Here is a 20,434-nt window from a genome sequence, read left to right as displayed (position 1 = left end):
TGTGGGTGAGTGGGAAGTGGGAAAGCAAAGTAAGATCCTGTAAGGTGTGTACAAAGTGAAAAGAAGTATTTGCGCAGAAATACCAAGATGTTATTTTTTTTTTGCATTCTGTTGACTTTTGCATTGATGGTGTCAAAAACAATGGTGGGTAAGCTACTGCAAGAAACTTAGCACAAATCATGAATGTACTAGTAGATATATATTCTTTTTGGCTACATGCTTGTAGGACAAAAAGAAAGTATATTTGGTTTTAAAATGTTCCTGGTGAGGCAGTAAAAACAAGTTTATTATATCTCAATTTTCAGTACAAGTCATGTCAAAACCAAATGGGCACATGAATAGTGCACTTGTGCTGCACACTGAACTACAGTGGTTGCCTTGAGCAACAGCACTCGTGCAGTTGTCTCAGTTGCAACCTGAGGTAACCAATGTTTTTCTGGCAACTATTTTTACTTGAGAGTATGATGACAGACCAACTCTGGTTATTCAGACTTGGATATTTGGCAGATCTGTTATCAAAACTGAAAACAAATAAATCTCTCACTTCATGACAAACTGATATATTTAAGGGCAATGTTAAAATTCTAGCTTTCAAGTGAAAATTAGAAATTTGGAAAACTTGTATCTGCCACTAAGAGACTAACAGCTTCCCAATATCTAAAGACTTTTCTTATGAATCCAATGATGATATTAAGGAATGAGGTGTTTTTTTTGTTATTATATAATGATATGCATCAACATTTAGGAGATCTTCATAGTTGAGTGAACCAGTATTTTTCAAATGACTAACACATGATTTTCTATGCATGGGTAGAAGATCCATCTGAGGTACAAATCAGACTAAATAATTTAATGTAATAGACTTTAATATGTTCATTGCAGGGTTTTAGATTCTGTATTACAACTGACTTATAAGAATCTCCCACTTGTTGAATTTTGGTGTAGTATCTAAGAATAATATCCACAATTATTCAAAAAGGGCACTGCAATTCTCATTTCTCCAGTAAAACTGTGTGAAGCTACAAAACTACAGTTTGCAACAGATTACATGCAGAAACAGCAATGCAAATTCAATTAGCTTAAGCCAAATATTAAGGAAATGTGCAAAAATCATTAAAGTTTAAATGTCCTATATGTTAATATGTAATGAGCTTGCTTATTGTTCTTTAAATTGTATTAATAAGTACATATTTTAAAAGCTCTTAGTTTTAATTTTTACTATGGTAAATACAGACTTCCATGTACATACATACATATATAGATTTACAACTTCCATACACAAAAGCTCTTTGGGTTTCTTAATAATTTTTATGTGTTTGAAAAGGTCCTGAGACCAAACAGTTGATAACTTCTGGTCAAGGTCATCATAGAGAATTTCAGCTAGAAGATTTGCCGCTAAAATAACAGGAAAAAACTACACTGAACTCACTTTGTAGAGTGACTCTTAAAGAATGAAATTTAAGGTCATTAAAATGGGAGAGTTGAAATACACCTCCACCCCAAACTTTCCTTTTTTTTTGTTAAGGGAATAGTATCTATAACCCTATCATTATTCTTGCTCAAGCTAGCAGTAGCCTACAAAATGCTTCTTATGTATAAATGCCTCTTTAAAGCATGTTTAGTCCATTCTTTCTAGGAATAAATACTGTAATATCGCATATAATATAACCAAAGTTTATTTCTGTTCATTATTAAAGAAACAAAAAAATTAATATTTTTTGTTTGCTGAGATTATATATTTTATAAATACAAGATAAGAATTATAAACCCTGGTCACTTTTTTGAATACTCAAAACTACTTAAAAATATCCTGATAATGACTTAAAATTCTTCTCATTTCTGTATTTCTATTGTTTATAAATTAGGAAGTTATAATTTATCTTCACAGATTTCGATTTTGTTCATGTACCAAATAAAATGTGATTTTTTCCAATGTTTAACAGCTACATTTACCTTATATTGTTGCTTTTAATGTTATGTGTTTTTTTTTTTTTTTCGGTACGCGGGCCTCTCACTGTTGTGGCTTCTCCCGTTGCGGAGCACAGGCTCCGGACGCGCAGGCTCAGCGGCCATGGCTCTGCGGCACGTGGGATCTTCCCGGACCGGGGCATGAACCCATGTCCCCTGCATCGGCAGGCAGACTCTCAACCACTGCGCCACCAGGGAAGCCCTAATGTTATGTATTTATAGTTCTTTATTAGTTTATATAATGTACATTAAGACTTGGCAACAACTTATGCTTTTTCATTGTTCGCATCCCCAGGCCAATAGTCTCCCAAATTGCCTCTCTCAACATTGTGTAATAATGGTGAATTTGATGATTATATTTACACTAATAATACACAGACTTCGATAAAATTAACTATCAAAACAAAGAAAAAAGCAAACATATTTACTGTACTAGACTTTGAGAGTCCTCCTCTGTCTCAAGTAAGTTTTATGCCATGTTGAGGATATTTATTACCACAGGAAAATCACATGTTCATACTTCATTATTACTGCTTCCAGGACATATTCAAAATGGAAACAGATTTTTATTAGCTCTTTCATATCATCTAGATTGATATCTATTTATATGTTAGATTTTACAAGTGAAGGAAACCAACTCCAATTAACTAATTTATTGGAAAGATAATCAGATGCAGTATCTCATGTGTTTGAATGTATTAAAAAGGAAAGTTTAAGGTGAAGAGGCACTATTTTGCAGAAGATTAGTGAGAAATTGTAAATTGGGATTCCAGGAGCACTAAATCATCTGAAATAAAAAAGTTTATAGAAAGATTTCAGTAAAGAGGGGACATATTGAAGAGAATGAGGGTCAATAAAGAGGGAAAATGTTTGGATATTCAGCAAAGGAGGACAGGAAGAAAGAAAATAGGCTGAAAAGGGATGAAAAAGAACGAAGGGAAAAATATGATTTAAAAGGATTTTTATACATCATTCCTGTATGTCAGATATTGGGAAACATCATTCACAAGGATTTCTCCCCATGAAAATGTTAAAATATCTATTTTTCTTGTATGCATAATAGAGTGGTAACTGCTTGATGACGCATATGGGACAAAAAGGGTCATGTCTGAGTTAGAGAAGGAAAAGTTGAATAACAAAACCTCAGAACAAGAAGTACACTGGATCTAGAAGTCAAATGAAAGCAGAGGTTTGAATGATACCTGAATTCTCTGTCTCATATTGGGTCTACCTGCCAGCTTCATTGTCATCCACCATGGACAGGATGCCTGCACAAAAGAAATGGCTGGCTAGTCTTCTCACCCTCACATCTCAAGGTCTTACTAATAGAGACCAACCCTGTCTGCTACAATATGAATACTGTGTCCCCCCAAAATTTATGTATTGGAATCCTAACCCCCAAAGATGATGCTATTAGGAGGTGGGGTCTTTGGGAGGTGCTTAGGTCATGAGGATGGAGCCCTCTTGAATGAGATTAGTGTTCTTCACCAGAACCCCACCACGATGGCACCTAGATCTTGGACTTGAATCTTCAGAATTGTGAACTGTTGTTTGTGAGCCACCCAGTCTGTGGCATTTTTTGTGAAGAGCAGCCTGAAGAGACAAAGACACTGTCTCAGGTCCATTTGAAGGAATGGGGGACGGCATTCACCTGTTTAATGGAGAAACAAAATAGAACATGGGGCTTCCCTGGTGGCGCAGTGGTTAAGAGTCCGCCTGCCGATGCAGGGGACGCGGGTTCGTGCCCCGGTCTGGGAAGATCCCACATGCCGCGGAGCGGCTGAGCCCGTGAGCCATGGCCGCTGAGCCTGCGCGTCCGGAGCCTGTGCTCCGCAACGGGAGAGGCCACAACAGTGAGAGACCCGCGTACCGCAAAAAAAAAAAAAAAAAAAATAGAACATGATATGCATATTGTAACAGATGATCCAATTTATGTAGAGTGGAAAACATTTTACATAAAGTAATAATTCATTGCTGTGTGTGTTCAGAGGTTGAACTAAAGTATTAAGAAAAATATCACAGAGCACTTATCAAATATGTATTGAGCACTTGCTGTCTGTGAATGTGAGAGTTGACTCTAGGAGCTCTAGCAGATAACTAAGCATTCAGATGTCTTAAAATTCTGCCTGCGTCTCATGTTTTCAGAGTTCCAGTGGGCAGGGCAATCCTTCCCAAACATGTTAAATATTCCCATAGTTTATTTCAGCATTCCCAGACTTTATCCTCCCCTACCCACAGATACTGTTCAGTCTTTCAACCTCCTTCTCCTCAAGTGTTCATTTTCTTTGTTCTTCCTCTTAGTTCATGATCATAGTATCATTTTGAATTGGACTAGAATTGGAGGAGATCATGAGGAGAGAGATGGGAAATTTGTCTGACTCCATGAAATAATGCAAATCTGCATTTGGAGATCAGCTTGAAATGGCACTTCAACTAAAATCATTTTGATATATAGGGTTTTAGACTATTCCTATGGTTGTTATGTTAAAGTACATATACATGTGCATATATATGTATTGATATATATATTATATATTAAAGTTTATATATAATGTATAGATCTATATATAATGTATGCATATAATATATAATATAATGTATGCACATGTGTATGTATTTATATATATATATAATTATATATGTTATTATTAGTAAGATAGTATTACTCCACAAATACTCGGGACTCAGGATTCAGTCTGGTTGTATAAGGTTTCCATATGATGGAGACTAAAGTAATAATATTCTTTCTTTAACATAAAGTGTATTTATAATATAAAACATTTCAACGATATACAAGTTAAATACCTTTAAAACACTTGATAACATTTTTAAAGACAGAGAATATATATTATATTAGAGCACAGGTTGACAAAATTTTTCTGTTGGAGCCAGGTAACAAATATTGTAGCGTTTCAGGACCGTGCTGTCTGTGGCAACTAACTGCCATTAGGGTGTGAAAGTGGCCACAGACAATATGTAAATATATAAGCATGGCTATTTCATTTATGCACATTTTAATATGAATTCCATACATCTTCATCAATCAAAAATATTATTCTCCTTTTGATTTTTTTCAACAATTTAAAATATAAAAAAACATCCTTGCCTCACAGGCTGATACAAAAACTGGTGAGGGCTGGATTTGGCCTATATGCCAATTTCTAACTCCTGTCATAGAGCATATATAAGAAGTACATGACATAGCTCTCAGATAAAGAATGAAATAGACCTAAACTCATTCTTCTTTGTGACGTTAGAGAAGTGATTTCATCCTATCTCACTTTCCATTGTTAAGGAAGAAGAGATAACTTTGTAAAAATGTTTTAATAAATTTTTAGTGGTTTACTGCAGCCACATGCACTGCCTCAGGAGAACCAACTGTGCAGACCTGCCCAACTCCACGTGCCGTGACAGCACATTGCTAGCTTGAAATTGACCATGGTGGAAATATTTATACTACAAGAACTAGTAAATTCTATAAGTCAGGTGTTTTTCTCCCCTAAAGAGTTTGTTGTTAAGCCTTTACCAACAGACCTTTAAATGTAATATTTCTATGGACCCTTGGCTGCTCTGTGAATAAGACATGACAGTACAAAATAGTATAGTTGAGGCACTTTATAGGAACACTACCTAATTACTTCTCAATAATTGTTACAAATATTTTTCTCTAATGAAATGAATATGTCATTTTTACTTATCTCAAAAATTTTAGAATAGCAACAAAAGTTGACTACCTCAAAGAAACAAGATTATCACAGGCTTTGGAATTTACTTCGGTAAGAAAAAGGATTTTGATGTCACGCGAATTCATGAGAGGGATAGTGGTAGCAGTGCAGACTTGCTATTTGGATAGAGGGCCACACGCTTTACCAGAAAGAAAGAATTACACTGTACATTATAAAGAAAAACTTCAACTGACCCGCATTATATAGGAAGTGTTAAGAAACAATGTTAATGGAGGCGTACTTTGCAGGTTTCATTTTAGTTTGTTTTTGTTTATTTTTCCAGACTTTAAAATATCAGATATTGAAAACCAGTTCTTAGGGTTAGATGAATTCAAGAGAATAGCTGAAAAAATTCTATAAAGACAGGGTAAAAAACCAGAATTTCTGCTAGAAGTGAGTCACTGATATTGCTTACCCACTTTCTCTTTCAAAACTTTCTGAAAACACACCCTACAAATTTCCAGCCTCTTTTCCACTGTATTCTACTAACAAACTCTAATACATATCTTTTTGTTGTCCTAATGTAATTTTATATTATTCTATTAAAATGGGAAAAATAAAAAGCAAAACAGGAACAAAAATCTCACATTCCTGTAAACGTTCTGGGGAAAAAAATCCAAATTCAATAAAAATCTTTCATCTAGCAAGAAGTCTGTATTTTTTTTTACTGTGTGTGATGAGTAATAACCAACATAGTAATTAAGCTAAATTTAAAAAAGAAAGTCAAGAAAAGCCTTTGGCGATCTTTTTTTTTTTTTGTGATACGCGGGCCTCTCACCGCTGCGGCCTCCCCCGTTGCGGAGCACAGGCTCCGGACGCGCAGGCCCAGCGGCCACGGCCCACAGGTCCAGCCGCCCCGCGGCACGCGGGATCCTCCCGGACCGGGGCACGAACCCGCGTCCCCTGCATCGGCAAGCGGACCCTCAACCACTGCGCCACCAGGGAAGTCCCTTTGGCGATCTTTGATTTATTTAGTTCAAAAGTTTTGGAAAACAAATATTTATTTCTATCATTTAGTGAATTTTGTTCCAAATAATGCATCTTTATTTTATGCTGCCTATTTATTTATTCTGTAATATCCAACTTGAATTATTTCATATTTTTCTTAAAAATCTTGCACTCTAATGACATATTTGAATATTTAATTTTTATTTTAATAGAAATTAATGTCTCTTTTGATATATTTTACCCCACTATTTGTTTCAGTTTCAGTTTCCATTTCTCCACTCATTCCTTAAACATATCCTCAGATTCTGTCTACATATTTCCCACGGTATTACATTCAGATCTTATGGTTTCACGTGCACTGATGTTTGCCATCTTACTCTCTCAAATCTCCCCTGAGCTTCAGACATACATATCCAGCTCCAGTTGAATGTGATTGAAAGAACACTTAAAGTCAACAAGTTTATAAGCAAACTCATCAATTTGCTTCCATCCCATTCTATTGTATTTCGTTTGAGGGTAGAACCATCTATTTCAGTGGTTTGAGGGTAGAACCATCTATTTTGAGGGTAGAACCATTACGTTTGAGGGTAGAACCATCTATTTCAGTGGTTTACAAACTCTATTTAACCCACACAGAGCATAAAGTAACAGTGTCTTTCTCCAGCCATAATTCTCTGTTAAGGAATATTTCCTTGAAGTATGCAGGCAGATATATAAAAAATATCCTATGCATGGAAGGAATAAGAAAACTTACAGGATGCATAAAATAACAAATCTTAATACCAGTGCTTGCAGAGAAATTTATAGCAGTGAAAGCCTATATTAAAAAAAAAATGAAAGCTCTCAAGTCCATAACCCACCTTTTCTCTCTATGAAACTAGAAAAAGAAAATTACAGTACACACAAAGCAAATAGAAGAAAAGAAATAATAATAATCACAGTGGAAAAGTCAAATAAAAAGGAGAAAAATAATAGAGAATATAAAGAAAACTAAAAGTTAATGTTTTGAAAAGAAACAAAATTGACAAACTTTTGGGCTAGACTGACCAGACAGACAGACAGGTGGGGAGAAGAGATGGATAAGAAAGTGAAAAGACTGGAAGGAGATATTTATATATCATACTACTGATAAGGAACTGGCATCAAAATACATAACTTACAACTTAATGCAAATAAAAAACAAACAAAAAATGAGTGAAGAAAATTCAAATAGATATCTCTCCAAAGAATATACACAATGGGCAATAAACACATGAAAAGATGTTTAACATCTTTAGTCGCTGGAGAGATATAAATTAAAATCACAGGAAGATGCCACTTCACATCCACTTGGATGACTATAATCAAAAGGTCAGATAATAAAAACTGTTGGTGGGTTTCCCTGGTGGCACAGTGGTTGAGAGTTCGCCTGCCATGCAGGGGACACGGGTTCGTGCCCCAGTCCGGGAACATCCCACATGCCGCGGAGCGGCTGGGCCCGTAAGCCATGGCCACTGAGCCTGCGTGTCCGGAGCCTGTGCTCCGCAGCGGGAGAGGCCACAGCAGTGAGAGGCCCGCGTACCGCAAAAAAAAAGAAAAAAGTGTTGGTGAGAATATGGAGTCATGGGAGCTGTCACTCATGGTTGGTGGAAATATAAAATAGTACGGCCATTTTGGAAAACAGTTTGGCAGGTCCTCAAAATGTTAAATATAGAATTATCTTCTGAATAGTCAATTCTGCTCATAGATACATATCCAAGAAAATTGAAAACGTATGTCCACATTTAAAAAAAAGCACATGAATGTTGACAGCACATTATTTATATTAGCCAAAAAGTGGAAACAACCTGTGTCCATCAAACGATTAACTGATAAGTAAAATGTGATATACACATACTACTGATACATGCTACAACATAGGTGAACCAGAAAGCACTATGCTAAGTGAAAGAAGCCAGTAACAAAAGACCACATATGGTATGAAATGTCCAAAACAGGCAAATCTATGAGGACAGTTAGTAGATTAGACAAATCTATAGAGACAAATAGCAGGGATGGGTGTGGAGTATGGGGACAGACTGAGGTTTTTTGGGGACAGTGGCAATGTTCTCAGCTTAGATTGTGGTGATGGTTGCATAAATTTGAATATGCTAAAATGCAATGACTTGTAAAAAAATTCCAATAATTTATTTTGAAATCGAATTTTAAAAATGTGTAGACTCAGTTGTTTGGGTTTTTTTTGTGAAAGAAATCTGTAATTACAGATTTCTTAATGATTTAAGCATCAGGTCAAACTTCAAGTATTTTATAATAGAGATACTGGTACAAATGCATACTTTCTTATGATTTTGTCCTAAATTTGTCCTTAGCTTTTCATTTTATGTATTTTCAACCTGACTTCTACTAAATACATGCAAATTTTTATTGTACTGACTGGTCAACACATCTTAAACTAGCAAATCTAAAACTCGTGCTTCCCTAGATCAGTTCAGGCACAAATATTTTAATAGTCTGTCAACATTCATAAAAATTGTTTGAAACTTTCCCATCAATTTTCACAGAGTCATGTAGAATGAGTTTTATGGTTTTCTGAACACAAAGAAAACACAAAGAAAAAATTAAAATTCTTTTAAAGAATTTAAAAATTAAAATTCTTTTATTTGAAAATCTTAAGAAATTTCACTTTTTATTCCTGCTTAGTTCCTAGGCTTACAATGTAACTGTAAGTCTTTGTGTTTTTATGTTCACTGTGATACAATTATCAGTTGACTACCATGCGCAACAAGTTAGAAAAATTTATTGATTCTGATAGTAAAAGAAAAGTTAAAAAAAAGAAAATATTGTATGTGCTCTCATTGTACTATTACTTTGGAAAATAACTACAATTAATTATTATGAGACTTAAGACTACATGTTGTTTTCTGATTATCTCTAATAATATAAATAACATTGCGTTATATATATTACCACATCTACATTCAGAAAATCAATAGAGCTGTCCTCAGTTGTCTACATTGTTACATGTCTTACCTTTGTCTTGGCAAGCTGATGAGGGGTTGTTTATGACATCTCTTGCTAAGGCTAAAGAGCTTGTGTACAATTTTCTGTGCCTTTAGGAAAAGTTGCTTCATGCTGTTCTCCAGTTGTTCATAGCGGCGCTGAAAATTAGAGTCCATTGTCCACAAATGCATTATGGTAGATGTGTTGAGGAAATAATTCATGGGTAGCCTTTTCATAAAGAACTTGAATTCATCTGAAAAAATGTCAAAATTCAACACTTTAATAATAAAATAATTATTTTCCCTTTTCCCCAAAACACATTTAGTATGTTAATGTTAAAAAAGAATACAATCTATTATTTTCTGTGTAGCAAATTAATGGCAAGAAGGAAATTTTTTTATGCTTTAGGATTGTTTTCTTTTTTTGTTCCCCTCAAGAAAGAACATTCACAGAAAAAGATAATTAAAAGAATCGTGCTACAGCAAATAATGGGGGCAGAAAGTTTAAGGTGAACTTAATTTTTCCACATTCTCCTTTCGATGGTATTTGAATTTGATGATACTGAAGTTTTTCCCATAGGTAGTGGTCATTAATCTAGCTTTCATTTTTGGCAACAGTATTAATAATTTGTTCCAAGTATTGTTCATTAAATAAATATTCTCAGAAAATTTCATTAAATCAGTATATATATATATATTATCATTACTAAATTATTATATTGTTTAAGGAAAAAGAGGAAACTTTTATAGTGTAAAATATAATATTCAATGATGTACTCTGGTTGTTCCCTTAGTAACTGACCACATTTCAATTTGTTAAAACAACAGTTTAAAACCTAACTGTATAATTAAGAGAAAAAAATAAAAAAGAATTTAAAGCTCCAGTATTGGCTTTTTGTGTGTGTCAATAATTATTATGTCTAAATTATTTTCTTTTCAAATGTCTAAGTAACTAACAGTAGGAACAAAAGTTGACACTACAATAAAATAATCATCTGAAAGGTCTATTAATTATCTCAACACAGAAGAGCCAAAAGAGAGAAACAACCCAACTATTCATCAATAGATGAATGGCTCTACCAAGTGTGGTATATACCTAAAATAGAATATTACTGAGCCATAAAAATGAAGTTCTGATGCATGCTACAACATGGATGAACCTTCAAAATATCATGCTAAAAGTGAAATAAGCCTGAGAACAAAGGACAAGTATTGTATGATTCCACTTATATAAAATATTTAGAATGTTCAAGTTCATTGAGACAGAAAATAGATTAGAATTTACCAGGGGATGGGGGAAGAGCAGATGGGAAGTTTTTGCATAATAGCTATAGAATTTCTGTTTGGGGTGATAAGAACTTTTTGGAAAAGAGACAGTGGTGATGGTTGCACAGCATTGTGAGTGTAATTAATGTCACTAAATTGTCCATTTAAAATGGCAAATTTTATGCTATATACATTTTACCACAAAAATATTTAAAAAAACAGAAACAAAGAGAGTAGAGCCTTCTCCCCATCTCTCCTTTTCTTCTTAAATATTATGATCATGGACTCAAAACATAAACTTTTTATTTATTTTAGTATTTCTTTAAAGGATTTATTGTGTTTAGCATACCACATTGCCCCCAGTTCCATGTTGGAGTGGCTGGGTTTCCTCAGCATCTATACTCCAGCACAGGACAAGATTTGGAAAATGTTTTCAGTGGCTGAAGATGTTTTATTTAGTAAGTGATACAAACCACATTTTAATTACTATTCTACCCATAAAAGTGTTATATTGCATGCATTAAACCTCAGTCTTTCTGTGCCTTAATTTCCTCCTTTGTAAATGAGATAGAAAGTTTTGGATAATAATAATCTCATTTTATTTTTAAATTCTATGGTGTTACTGTTGTTTTAAATGACTGTTACTTTTAAATATCCAATTCAAAAACAGTTGTTTTCAAATAGCCAGTTACAGGCATTAGTGTTTAACTGAACTTGGACAAGGTATGTTAATACCGATTCCTTATTAGTAGAGAATGGCTCAATTGCAGTGTTTCAAAACCTCCAAATTATCATCCACATTTTAAAAAATATGCCGTTAACATGGGAAAAGATAAACTACACTGATACATATACATATTTAAAGCAACTAATTTATAGTTTTATAAATCAGGACTATTTCAATAATCAAATCCAAACTATTTCATCAGTGATGGAAAATGCAACTTTTAAACAATTAACAGAAAATTATATTCATGAATTTTGGGGTTGATATTTTTTCTAGAGGAAATAAATACAAAGTTCTGGCATCTTTTGGACATTAAAGGTATAGACTTTACCAGAAGAACAAGGAAAAAAAAAAACAAAAGGAAAAAATAGGACATTTTATTGCAAAATCTATGGGGAAAGATTTTTGAGAATATATCCATTTGATGTGCTTCAAATCATTTTTTTAAGTAAGCAGGGTATAAATAAGAGATACATTTTAAAATTCCAATTTCACAGTACCCTACATTTTGTTTGGTCCCATATGTCTCTTTTGAGAAACTCTCTCCTTTGAATAAAGGAGTTCGTGCATGGAAACTGGAAAGCATTCCTTGGATTATTCACAGAGCAGATGCCACTACTGTGAAAACTAATCATTCATTTCATTGTCATCTTTTACTTGAACACTTTTGATAAGCCTTTATTGTTTCATGGGTATGCATATTTTAGTTATTTTCATTGTTTGTTATAGTAGCATTATGAAAGTTTCTAAATCAGTAAATTTCATTCACGTTAAAGAATATGTTAATTTATTTAATTTTACCAAAGTGTATGTAATAGTGTATGTCCGCTGAAAACTGGCACTATGTAATTTCTAAGAAACAGTTTTAACATGACATTTGAATAATTACTTCATTATGAAGTCATTAAGAGTCATCACTGACAGTCACCCAAAACATTTATTGGACACCTGTTGTGTACAAAACATACAGATGTTTCAGTCTATGAGTGAGAATATGAATAAACCTTTCATCTTATTTTTTAATGAAAAATAATATTAAATATTTTTAAATGTTATAATAACATCTTATCTAAAATTCATTCTACTTAGAAGTCAATAGAACCTCCAGAAATATTCCTGTGGATATCTTTTCTTTTATTTTTGGCAATTAGTAAAGTTCTTATTTATAGAATATGAAAATAAAATTTGAATGATACGTTAGAATTATTATATAAATCTAGAGATTTACGTAACTACAAAGAGAAAAGATAATGATTAGGGGACACCAGATAACACTTTACCTTACAATAATTTCCAAACCCATGTAGGAGATAAAGTGCTGTTGCTTTTCACATGGCAAGTAAACAATGACTAGCCATACTTTTGGGGGGGATAAATTTATAAAAGGAAACAAATTAATGTCATATAAAAATAGCCCCGGAGAAATACATTCAATATCTGAATTACTAGAGAGAGATTAATCTGGAAATCCCTGTTTGCTAAGTATGTATGAACTGAGTACTTCTGCTCAGCATAGTTTTGAGGACTATAGAGAAACAAAACAACAACAACAATAATACTAGTGGTAATAAACATCCTGTATGCTGGAAGGAATTTACAGTCAGTCGTCTTCGCAAAACTAATTCACGTGAAGCAAAAAATAATACGAAGGTAGTTGTATGATATTAATGAATTCTGTGGAGGTGAAGAGAATTAGGGTAGGTGACATCTTTCCAATAAATTATAGAAGACTAGCCAGGCACCGTGTTAATTCTCTAGATTACAACTATTCCTCCATTAAAAATGAGGTTTTTTCTAAAATAGCTGAGCAAGGTTTGTTGGTGTTTTTCCCCTCTCTAATGCAAACTCTAGTTAACATTTGATATCTAATTAGCTAATTTTGAAACTAATTCGCTCTCTCTCTCTGTTAACATGAGTTCTTACTTTGGTAGGAACTCAATTTTAAGTGCTTTAAATATTAACTCAATCCCCCCAATAATCCTTCATGTAAATTTTACTGGAGCTGTTATGTATGTAGAATGCTGACGATTTCTAGTTTCATGACTTCAATGTCAGCAAAAATATTTTATTAATGCTACTGCATTTGTATATTGATTTTATGTATTTATATATTTATGCACTTTATTCTCATGCTTCACAGTTGAATTAAATAGGTGAGAGTGGAGAATGGAACATTTTCAGGGTGTAAAAGAACCAGCCATAATACATAGAGCCTGATTTGTGTTTCTGCCTTTATTGATGAGCATGAAAAGCATTGACCAATGTATTGATAATGCATTTTCACATATTCAGAACCTCTGATCAGAACTGCTTTGGAATATATTTTCAAAGGTGTTCTAAAGCATTCTAAATTTTCTAGAGCTTTGGGAGCACATAAATTACTTCCTCAAAAGTGTATAAAAGTAATCAGATACTTTTGTATTATTTAGAGACAATTTCTTGAGTTATAAATCCACCAAAATATCCAAAACAGAAGCTGTTTCCATTAGAAAGTAGGACTATGGGTAGGGAGGACTCAGGGAGGAAACTTGTGCTTTTATGGTATTTATTATTTCATATGAATGTGTTATTTTACTAAAATTTAAATAAATACTGTGAATCAGTAAAAAACAGAGCCAAAAAATACTATTAAATTGTCAGTACACTATGTTTATATCTTATGTTTCATACATTTACATAAAATGTTATTATTTAGTGACTTGCTAATATAAAAGTAAAAGTGTACTGGCTCACATTCCATGTTTTTTTTCCTGTATCAATTAACATAGTGGTACGCTCAAAGTATCTTTTCAGTAGAAATGACAATGCAATATGGATAATAATTTCAAGTATTATGAAAGCATAGCAATACTCTTACTACAATAACAAAATATTGTACAGTATATAGCAAAGTATGTAAAGAACATGGACACAGAGCAATCTTTAAATGAAAGGATGTAATAGGCAAAAAAAAAAATGTGTGTCAAATATATAAGAAGAATCCATGCAAACATTTGTTTTTAAGCAGGAAGGATAATCGTTTCTCATTTTGTGATACTACTGGTCTAGTGTCTTCAAACTCCTCTCTCCTGCTTATGTTTGTAAACACAGGATTTTTTGAAATAATACACGTTAATATCATATTCTAGTAACATAAATTTTCTGTAATCTGTAAGTTAAAAAAGCAAACATTATCTCCTTATACTGAATGCAGTACCGAGGCCTTATCTATACATGAACACATGGCAAATATAGTCTGTTTCTATGGATGGATTTTTGTTTATCAGTTTGTTTAGCTTTCAGTAGGTTTATACCTATACGGAGTACTATCTCCAATGCTGACAAATAAATATCAAACTACCTACCACCGGACCTCAAAGTTATTGCTCAACCAGAATCCCTTCAAATAAAGCTGTTTCTTGTTTCTTGAGAATCACAGTTTCCTAGAAGATAGTATGGATTCTTCTATCTTCCTCTGATTTTCAAGGACAAAGATTTGCCTAGCAAATAAGTTGTGAACCTTGATGTTCCAGAAATGCAAGCCTTAAGTAGGTTAAGACACAAAACTGAGAAACAAATGCAAAAGTGCGTAGGAAGAAGGGCTGATGGGGAAAAAAAGTCAAGACAGAGAAAATTTAGGTAATGGGTGTCCTGAATGGCAGAAGTTACCAATGGCTGAAATGACAATCTAACCCTTGACGGAGTACAATGAACAGGCAAATTTTGACCCATTCCATAATCCTGACTAGAACTGGTTGATTTTTAACTTTTACAAAGTATTTTATTTCCTCCAAACATTTCTCAGGGACTATTTGAATCACTTGTACCAGTTTAGAATTTTGTCAACTTCTACAGTAAATCACTGAGACGACTTTGAGTGGTCACGTATCAATGCAAGTCTATTCAAACTGTTCTATAAGCCACGGGTATAGAGTTTACGTTGAAACTGACAAAATACCATAATGCTGCATAAAGTAAACGGCAAGTCTGTTTAATAGCTTGTGAACTGGCCAATTTTCTGAGGCTACAAAGGGGTTCAAGCGGGCATAAATCAGAAGTTGAACCTAATTCCTTAGTAGCTGCCTAGAAATAAGTTGTGCTTTCCCTGACCATTTTCTTTTTCTCTGAAAGATACATCATATTTTTGTATTAAAATACTTCAATACAGCAAGACAATGAATCTGTCCTTCATTGGATTGCCCTGTTTATGAACCCCTCTTCAAATGTTTGAGAACTTACCCAAACAGAGCTTTATCTCTATAATTATAACTAACTATGTTATTTCTATAGTTATAGCTTATCTCTCTAACTATAACTAACTAACCCTAACTACAGAACAGGCAAGACCCAGGTCTTGACTTTTCCAGTGGCCTTGCAGCTACAGAGTGGATGCATCATCTAAGATATAGAAATCAGGTGTACCCACGCAGAGTTTGGATCTTAAGCTGTTGATGCAATAACAAAGAGGATGCCTACAGCAATTCTCTAAGGAGATAGTGGTTACAGCAGTAATGGTAGTGCTATTGTATGGTCAGGCCACTCAAGATGGCTGTTCTCTTGCTCTCTGTCCATCCCCTGCTTGACCAGTGCCTGCTTCACCTACATCCCACTCACATAACTGACCTTCCTAAGTACTTGCCCCAGGCTTCAGCTAGTGATTGTTCTAGCTTTAGATCAGAACTCTCCACTATGCTTATCAAAGGGGGATGACCCTCTGCTGGTTTCCTTGGCAACCAATAAGCCAACCTGATGTCAATTCTCCTATAACTGGTAACCTCCCCCTGTCTATGGGAGCAAAGATGGCCACTCTATCCTGTCCTGGTGCCTGCAGCACACGATGGAGTATCACTCCAGGACCTTGCTTCAGACGTGTAAGCTCCCCCATCCATTAAACCCTTGAGGTCTCTGTCACTGACTCTGGGCTCTTTCTTCAGTCTGGAAGCTAGGCAAGTACAAGCCTTTCAGGCCTGCGGGGTGCAGCCCGACAGCGATCCACTGTTCATTGCATTTAGCAATGGTGACCTCACTAAATAAGTCTTCTGCAAGATTTTTCACTTGGTCCCAACTATGTAGCACAAGAGTATGCTTCTCTAGCTTTCTTGATGATTCTATATGCTACCCAACATCCTTTAATAGATTCCTTATCAGGTTGGGTCAGCTAGAGCCTGTTTTTCTTACTTGCAGCAAAAAATCTGGGTGATAGAGGTACTGGTATGAGAAGTGGTTTGGAAGAGTCTCCATGGACAATAAGGAGAGTATGTGCTTGGTTTTCTGGATTAGTTGGAAAAAAAATGCTTTTTAAATCCATGCAGTATTAAAGGTGGAAGTCTGACAACAGAAGTACCACCTGTGCTCACCTAGAATGAAGAGTTTGTTGTAGAAATGGCATTTGGGATTATGTGCCTACATAGAACTGAATGAGGAACATAAAAAATTCAAAGACTGAGCGTGACTTGGTTACTACAAATAGAGATAGCTTGCTTAAAGAGCTCAAAATCCTATACTTTTTTTTTTTTCCCTCAAAGCACAGAATGAGTACTGGTGAGTACTGGAGACTTTCAAGGACTGTGCTAAAGGGATCTTTTATCTCTTGCAGCTGTAGGGCTTCAAAACAAACTTTTATCCCAAGACTGAATTTAAATTCCTGCCAGATCTGTTAAAGTTAGAAAGAACACTGGGAAGAGGTGGGAACCTGGGAACTGGAAGGTAGATGTGGGGGATGACTGGGATGAACTCAGAATAATCCAAAGCATTGATGCTTACTTTATTTGTCCCCACGAAATAGCCCCTTCTGTCCTGCCTGATGGACTAACTCTGTCCTGCTTTCAGTCACTGTAATGATCTTAATCGAAGGAATGACCTTCGTTAGGAAGCCAATGTTCATCACGTCCCACTTTCATCACCAATCATGCCCCAGGGGAGTTTACTGAAAATATTCCAATTTTCCAATGGTTCTCAAGAACTTGCTGATTTTTATTGGAGAAAGGACATTAAACGCATTGGTAAAAAGAATACCTGCCAGCATCTCTGATGAACATTGTATTCTGTAGGATGGGAACACCAGTTACTGTGTGAAATCAGATGGGATCTCTGGTTTTAATTAGGATACAATTACCCCTCTGTGACTGAAGCCTAGAAGCAGCTATTAACAATCAGAGGCACAGTGGACATGGGTACTGTAATAGGTCCCGTGTATTACTCAGAAAAGGTCTAACCTGTAGGAATTTTAGAGTTTGCTAATCAGGTCATGGTCCCTCGGGATTTAAATGTGGAACCAGTGCTGTGAGGTCCTATTTAATTTGTATAATAGAAAAAAAAGTTAAGTCTGCAACAAAGGCCTGACTTGAGTTTTCATGAGCGAGAAGAATGCTGTCCCTGGTCCTGAATAATTTCAAGGACTCAGAACTCCTGCACCACAGCTTAAGTAGAGCAAGTAATTCCTTTGCATTGTGAACTAATTCCTTGGGCTCCTAAATGCCACAATATTCCATGAATCGGAGAGTGGCCTTATAGAAATAAGATAGCAAATTGGGTTTTCCTTGAATCCTCAAATCAGGTCCAGTGGGACCCTAACCCATGCCGTGTTTATTTTCCCAGTCTCTGAATAAAGAATTAGAATACAGCATCGGCTCCCTAGCCTATTAAGTAAAATCTATAAAGGAAAGATAAAATGAAGCTTCCCTCTCCTATGAAAAGACTAAATTCAAAGTGATGTTGCTTGTTTTTTACGCTTGACACCGTTGCAGGAATTAGAGATCGGCTCAACACTGAAAATTTTGAGAATCATCATCATATTCCATCCCTAATTAACTCACATGTTGGTGATGGCTCAATCATAGAGTAACTCTAATTAAAACTGCCATTCCAGATGTGGTAGCTTACTGGTGGCAGGACTCCTCACACTAGGGATAAAGTTTCTTCTCTGGTACAAACTCTTTTCTCTATCATTGTAAACAGAGAATACTAGAAGCAATTTTCTTTCCTATGCCAGCTGCGAGAGTGAAACATACCTATTGTATTCAAGGATCAAATCATTTCGCAGCCTATGTGCGACAACTTACTTCACAGGAACGCACACCATCTCATCTTATCACGGGACATATATTGTTAATGACATCATACTGAAAAGATGTGAAACACACAAGTGGCGGGTATCCTGGCTGCTGGCCCATACTTTAGCTGTGTGCAAGGTCTGCAAATACATTTTGTGAAAACTCAAGCATCTGATGCCTGAGTGAACTTTCTGAGAGTCCAGTGGATATCTTGTCCAAAGCAAAGAACAAGTAACTATTCCTCCAGCTCCCCTCAATAACAAAGATGTACAGATCTTGGAAGTAGCGGCAGAGGAATCATCTGGTAGCATTACTTACAACAATGACTTCAGTGATCTGTCTCGGGATGTCAGAGATGCCAGCTGCAGATTCTGTTGCTCCTTATATCCTCAAGCAATCACTCTTGCTATGTGATTTAGGAATCGTTCCTGGCACAGCCTCGGGGCCAGGCTCTCCAGTTCCCCTGCTGATTCTGTGAGTAATCCAATCCGATGTCTGAACATAAATTCCTTTTCTGCTGCAGTCAGATTCTATTCTCACAAGAATGCTGACTGATACAGCTAATGGGGGCCTCAAATGTAATTAGAATCTGGAGTTCAACAAGAGTATAACAAATATTTATTGAGTGTCTAATGTGTGCCAATCACTATACTAGTTAAGTGCTAAAACTACATTAATAATCATTTTTGTAGCTATGATAATAGTACTTTCTTCATAGGTTTAGCAGATTAAATTAGGTAATTATGAAAATGTAATAGAATACCTTTTACACAATTAGTGATAAATAAATGCTAGCTATTATTTTTCTTTTTATAATTTATTCCGTGATTCTATGTGTGCTGGGCTGAGCACTTTAAGCGAATTATCTCATTTAATCCTTCCAGCAGTCCTAGGAGATGGGTACTATTATTTCGGCATTTCACCGAGGAGGACGTGTGCCTTAGCAAGGTTCAGCCAATTGTTCAAAGTGACACAGTTATTAATTAGAGCCCAGAACAAAAGAAGTCTGAAAAAAGTATGGCTCCTGCCTTAATAAACATAAACTCTTCTGGGAGTTGACAGAAAAATAAAATTATTATTCCCTATATTTAAAGACTGCTTTTCTTTGGTAGACTTTTCACAAATATTATCACATCCAATCTCATAATAACCCTGCAGGGATCGGCAGGTTTTATTGAGACTTGATGTGAAACAATTTTGAATTAAGAGATCATTACACAGAGTCAACTGTGAGAGAAAAATGAGAAAAACAATGGACTCAAAGAAATATAAAAGGAGAGACCAGTTTCTATTTTTTCTGAGGGGCAGGACAATGTTTTAGTTTTCTTTGTATTCTCCCTTTACAAAAGCCTAAGACAGCACATTACAGAGAGTATGAATTAAGAATGTTTCTTAAGTGGCTTAACCAATTGACAAGATCCAGAAAGAAACAGTTGCAGTTAACTATAAACATGTATAGAATAATTCATTTGGAAAAGCAGAGTTTGAGTTTAGTCATATAAAATATGAAGCCATGAGTGGGAAAATAAAGTTGAAATAAGATGTGTAGTACAGTTCTAAGCCTTAATATTGCTATGGAAAAAGGATTTCAGGTTGAAGGAAACATTATGAGATAAAGGCATAGATAAATGTCTTAGTTTTATGGATAAGAAACTGACAAATGGGGTTCAGATGGTAAAGTTACAGTGTATGTGAATTTCAGAGTATTGATAAATAATCAAAATATCCTGCAATGACATGTGATCATTAGTTATAAACAAAACTGTAAGTATGTACTCATGATTACATAAG

General features: G+C 34.9%; 1 protein-coding gene across 1 annotated transcript in view; it reads right to left on the bottom strand.

Annotated features, from left to right (window-relative positions):
- Nucleotides 1-20,434, bottom strand: part of BRINP3 (BMP/retinoic acid inducible neural specific 3) — a 103,699-nt gene that overhangs the window by 80,555 nt on the left and 2,710 nt on the right. The window contains exon 2 of the mRNA XM_073796180.1: nucleotides 9,651-9,873. Coding sequence (XP_073652281.1) covers nucleotides 9,651-9,873 — 223 coding nt within the window. The remainder of the gene's footprint in view (nucleotides 1-9,650; nucleotides 9,874-20,434) is intronic.

Source organism: Tursiops truncatus, chromosome 1, assembly GCF_011762595.2.
Source record: "Tursiops truncatus isolate mTurTru1 chromosome 1, mTurTru1.mat.Y, whole genome shotgun sequence".
NCBI classification, from domain to species: Eukaryota; Metazoa; Chordata; class Mammalia; order Artiodactyla; family Delphinidae; genus Tursiops; species Tursiops truncatus.
This window is presented reverse-complemented; position numbering and strand designations above follow the sequence as displayed.